This window comes from Triticum dicoccoides, chromosome 6B (assembly GCF_002162155.2).
Source record: "Triticum dicoccoides isolate Atlit2015 ecotype Zavitan chromosome 6B, WEW_v2.0, whole genome shotgun sequence".
NCBI classification, from domain to species: Eukaryota; Viridiplantae; Streptophyta; class Magnoliopsida; order Poales; family Poaceae; genus Triticum; species Triticum dicoccoides.
Window position 1 is genome coordinate 622,522,732 of NC_041391.1, and position 5,384 is coordinate 622,528,115.

Sequence of the window (5,384 nt, forward strand, 5' to 3'; positions counted from 1 at the left end):
TTATATTAAAGAGTATGTGGTTCAGCAAATGTTATTCATCTAGAGGGGGACACGAGGAATGGGACGCAGAAATAGCTCAGCCTTCCTTCGAACAGTTGCTCCAAACACCTCTGTCATGTCTATTTCCTTTGGGTCCACTCTGAGAGGAAGCTCCCAGTTAAAATGGTAAATTAGGCTAGCTAATGCAATCTCAATGTTTGCATATGCAAAATCAATCCCAGGGCAAATCCTCCTTCCAACACCAAAAGGAGTGAACTCAAAGTCCAAACCTCTGAAGTCCGCAACACCATCACATTCAAATCTCTCTGGCATGAACTTTTCAGGCTCATTCCAGTACTTCGGATCCCTAGAGATTGCCCATGTGTTGGTTAGCATAGTAGCCCCTCGTGGTACGTCGTATCCTTGAATCTTGCAGTCTTGCACACACACTCTAGGGAAGAGCGAGGCAGGAGGGTGTAGTCGCAAGGTCTCTTTAATAACCACCTGGAGGTATTGCATGCTTTTTAGTGAGGCCTCTTGTACTGTGGCATGTCCTGCTAGAACATAATCTGCCTCGGATTGCACCCGCTGCATGACTCTTGGGTTTGTCATTAGTTCAGCCATCGCCCATTGTAGAATAGTAGTTGTGGTGTCAAGTGCCGCACCGAAGACATCCTGTTGGGATACAAGTAAAATTGATCAGAAGACTGTGAAATTATCAAAGAAGAAGGATTCGATCTAGATGGACGCTATGTGACATCTCGAGTGACAGAGGGCTACAAAAATGAAAAGAGAAGACATAACGTGACTTGAATGGGAACCGCATAATTTTACATATTTGCTAATTCTTGATCAATTGTGAATTAGTTAAATCTCAATCAACACTGTAATCATCTCTTTATGCGGAGATTCATACAGATTTTTTTTCTGTTTTTTTTCATTCTTTGGTGCATGATTTACATCGTTCTTTGGTTTCTACTTTTATGTTTTTCTCCGCACGCAACTATAGTTGCACATCACCGTCACACTACACCACGGTCGTTGATTGAAGGCATTTTTTTAAGGGCACCTTGAAAACGCCTCGGATTGATCAGTTTTGGAGGCGTTTTAGGAAAGTGCCTCGGATTGATGCAGCTATGGAGGCGTTGTAGGAAACTGCCTCTGATTGATGTAGCTATGGAGGCGATTTAAGAAAGTGCCTCGGATTGATGTAGCTATGGAGGCGATTTAGGAAAGTGCCTCGGATTGATGAGCTATGAAGGCGTTTTAGAAAATTGCCTCGGAATGAAGGTGGTGACCGCAGGTGGCCGAGCTGCTGCTATGTGCATGAATGAGACTCTCAGCTCGCGGGTGTCGCCGTTTAATCGCAACGTCGAGGCAGCCGAACGCCGGCGCTGGAGAAGACGGTGACGTTGTTTTGGACCGTGAGACATGCCTGTGTATATATATGTTAAAAGACGTCCCTTCCCATTGGAGTACAGACAGCTACCTTGGTGTACTGGTCGGTGATCAGCTGTTACACACAAGATGTGCTGTGTTCGAACAATCCGACGAGGCCCAGCGGTGTAAAATCGATGATTCATTGTCTCTGAGCAGGGAAGAAATATAGAAGTTATGGTCGCCGGTACACGTGTCGCCGGAGTTGGGAGAGAAATACGAAAAATCTGCCTCGTCACTTGCTGAAAACAAAACTAAACGAATTTGTCATCTCAACCTGAACAGGCGAAGCTAATGATGCATGGTTCCTGAAGATTCATATGATGGAGTAGATGTATTTTGGCGGCGGTGCTGACCAATCAGTTCGTTCGCTGCGTCTCAGGCAAAGCAGTTTTAGTCCCATACTGCTTAGGGAACAGTAGTTTGACCACCTTAAAAAGACAGGGCAATCAGGTTGCTTCAGGATAACAGCTACGAGAGAAGGAGCCTGCGCTAACGGGCCTGTCCATTTCAGCCCAAGTAATACAATATAACAGCCCAACTGAAGGTAGTGAGAAGAGGGACTAATAAGCGCTTCACACCTCAAATAAAAAAAAGGAGACCTACAGGAAATAGATAAGCGCTTAGCTGGGCCCGTCCACCGTTTTCCTGTTGCTGGAGTTTAGCGGCACTTCTGCAAATCGCCGAAAAGCTTTCGAGGCACTTTTCAAAAACGCCGTCGAATTAAGTATTTCGAGGCATTATTGTTTAACGCCTTGATTAACCTTCCCCTTCAAGGCATTATTGTTTAACGCCTTGATTAACCTTCCCCTTCACGACCATTTCTAGCAATTTTCAAAGACGCCCCAGAACATATTTGAAGGCATTTTAGAGACTTTGGGAGGCATTTTAAAACGCCTTCTAATGTGAGTCGTGTTGTAGTGCCAGTCATGCAATTGCAACTACACATCCCTCATCGGTCGCGTGCAACTACAACAACACATCCTTTGTCAGCCATGCAACTACAGTTGTTCATCTCTCGTTGGCCATAGAGTAAAAAAAAAGAAAAACAATGAAATGGTAAAACAGGCAAAACAGCCTATGCTGATGTCAGATGAGTAAAATCTGAATCGAGTGAGATTTAGTCACACCCCACCTTTTTACCGGCAAAAAGGGAAGGGCCCCTTTCTGACTAGGGCACTATCTCTTCTCTCCTAGCTAAAATCGAAAAGGTTTGACTCATTCTGTACCTCTATATGTTGGAACCTATGGAAACAGAGAAACGGAAGGGTCTTCTCTAGATCTCACATAGCAAATGAATGGAGCACTGCCGATAAAATACATGAAGAGATCATACTAGCTGTGGGCCTCGGCGCGAGGAAGAGATGTCCAGAACTTTGTTGATTAGTAGTAGTTTAAGTTGAGTGTGGAGTGGAGGTGTGGATGTGCCAACCGAGTGTGATTTTGGCCATTAGATGTAATCTTTGTAATTAATTTCTACCTTCTATAAAAGTAAGGTACGTAATTTGCGTTCTCTCGGAAAAAATGGACTGATGAAAATTTTGTTTTCATGCAATTTAGGATTGGCAAATCCTGAAGAACGGTGGAACTTTATGATGGTGTATAATAAACGGAAACGTTCGAGTTTTAAGCATAATTTTAAATAGCGCGCTAGCTTCTGCCACTATTTGTCATAACCCGTTATTTGAAACTTTGGTTTTAAGATCGATAGAGCTTACTATGAGCAGTGCCCTTATGACTCCGTCGGTTAGGGAAACTCGCATGTTGCCTTCTTTCTGGATCCTCAGCAACACGTCAACCATGTCCTGTTCGTCGTCTCCATCTCTGGCTGCCCTTCTCTCCTCGTGACTCCTAAGGATGTTGTCCATGATCTTGAACATCTCTTGACGGTGCCGCTCTGCCTTGCCGCTGCGCTGCAGAAGCCGAATCAGCCGCGACGACGGGAAGAGATCCCGGAGGTCGAACAGCGACGACAGACCCACTCCTTGCTTGACGATCTTCAGGAACGCGGCTCTGTCGGGCAGCCTGTCCCCGAAGATGGCGCGCACGGCCGAGTCTGTCATGAACTCGTCGAGCCTCTCGTCGACGTTCACGAGCCGGCCGTCGGACGTCGCCTGAATCGTCGAGACGAGGCGGCCCGCCTCCTCCTCGCGGATCTGCCGGAACGCCTCGACGCGCCGCGCGCTGAGCAGCTCCGTCATGAGGATCCGGCGGAGCAGGCGCCAGTGGTCGCTGTAGGGCGCGAAGACGATCCCCTGGCCATGCCTGGAGAACTCGTCGATGCCCGGGCTGCTTAGGCGCTCCGAGAAGGCGGCCTCGTTGCCCTTGTAGATCTCCCTCGCGGCCTCGGCTGAGGAGACGACGATGGCCACGCGCTCGCACAGCCGGAGCAGCATGAGCGGGCCGTGGCGGAGGGAGAGGTCGCGCATGGTGCGGTGTGGGAGCCCGCGCAGCAGGTGGTGCAGGCTGCCGATGATCGGAAGCTGCCACGGGCCGGGAGGCAGCCTCGGCCGGGGCTGCTTGGCGGCGGCAGAAAGAGCGCGTAGGACGGCGTGGTAGAGGAGAGCCAAGAAGAGGCATAGGCCGAAGTGGTAGTATGGCATCGTGAACGGCTCCATGTGAGGAAGGGCGAGAGTCGCGCGCATGTACTGCATACTAGTAGACGGAACAAGGGGCTCTATATATGATCCTCGCACCATGATGCGATTGTGATGGCCCGAAACGAAACAAATATAGCAACAAACCAAATTAAAGGCAACATGTACAGGATTCCTCTTTTTATAGCTGTGCCAATTAATATTCAGAGTTTGGAAATGATGTTCTCGAGCTCTGCTCTCAGCTTTCTTTGGGACTTAATTTCTTCCTACCATCAGCACAACCTCTAACCGCCCCTAGCTTGACGTTGAGGGAGAGTGACTAATCAAGCGTGATAACCAAAGCAGAAGGATCGTAAAGTTTCTGTTTACTCTTCATCTCTCACTAGTCACTACACAGATTGCTTGCTGGGACAATAAGTTACTCTAGTTGTTAGGTTCCGGGTCACTGAAACCATTTCTATTCTGATGATTTTAGGTAGAATCATAATTCTGACATACGGCGTAGATCACAACGTATTGTGATTGTATATAGTAGCAAAATCCCCCGCGCGCGCTGTGATACGCTCGTGGGGGCACATGATGCATCGACACGTAATACTAACGAGTACTGGTGAGAGGAGGATGGAATCAGAAAATACCATTTGGTGAGCTAGGAGGATAAACCCCTGCATTAAATTTCCCAAGATTGCATTTTCTTACTTTTAGTGCTAATGCATTTGTAGTTACTTTGATAATATGTATGGGGACTAGTGAAATGTACTACTTGTTGTAGAGATATGACTGAGAAGTATCGAAGAGTTTCTTTTTCTGAGAAATTGATAGGATCTCTGTCTATTCATATAGAAGACGGAAGTTTTTTCAGATTATTAGGGAAAATCGGAGTAGAAAGCCCCCCACCGGCTGCAGGAGCAGAGGGAACCAAGAAACATGCAACCCCAAACTCACCGTCACACCAAATGAACCCAAAGGGGTACCGCACCACCACACCATAGAACCCCACTGCTGGTGAAGGAGAGAGAAACCAGACCACTAGGGGGGGAGTAGGTCAAGGCCGCCCCAACATTGAAGGTGAAGATAACGTGCCGCAAGAACGTTGGGTCGTTCAAACCAGCTAGCACCAAGGCGACCGACACAACACATGCCACCACCCTGGCATCCACCAAGCTGGCACTACTGCAGAATGCTGCTAACGCGACACTACGATCAGAGACCCTTCGAGAAACTGTGTGCGATGCAATAATCGCAAACCCGGTGTAAGAGAACCGTCTAAAATGTGCAAAACATTTGCGATGACGGATGCATCAAACACGGTTCAGATTTTTGTTGCGTGTGCGATGCAGGACATACGGTTCAGTTCAATTAACTGTTTGT

General features: G+C 47.6%; 1 protein-coding gene across 1 annotated transcript; it reads right to left on the reverse strand.

The window, feature by feature from the left end:
* LOC119325871 (zealexin A1 synthase-like) lies at positions 1-4,115 on the reverse strand. Its single transcript, XM_037599588.1, has 2 exons — positions 3,135-4,115; positions 1-654 (listed from the first exon to the last, which is right to left on the reverse strand). The coding sequence occupies exons 1-2, from the start codon at positions 4,113-4,115 to the stop codon at positions 40-42; spliced, it is 1,596 nt and encodes a 531-aa protein (XP_037455485.1). The 3' UTR covers positions 1-39.
* Positions 4,116-5,384: the final 1,269 nt, after the last annotated feature.

What these genes read in the sequence shown, in the direction of transcription:
- LOC119325871 (XM_037599588.1), bottom strand. Translation starts at nt 4,115, where the DNA reads ATGGTGCGAGGATCATATATAGAGCCCCTTGTTCCGTCTACTAGTATG. An exon ending in TCATAAGGGCACTGCTCATA is followed by an intron (nt 655 to 3,134) that starts GTAAGCTCTATC and finishes GTATCCCAACAG; the next exon opens with GATGTCTTCGGTGCGGCACT.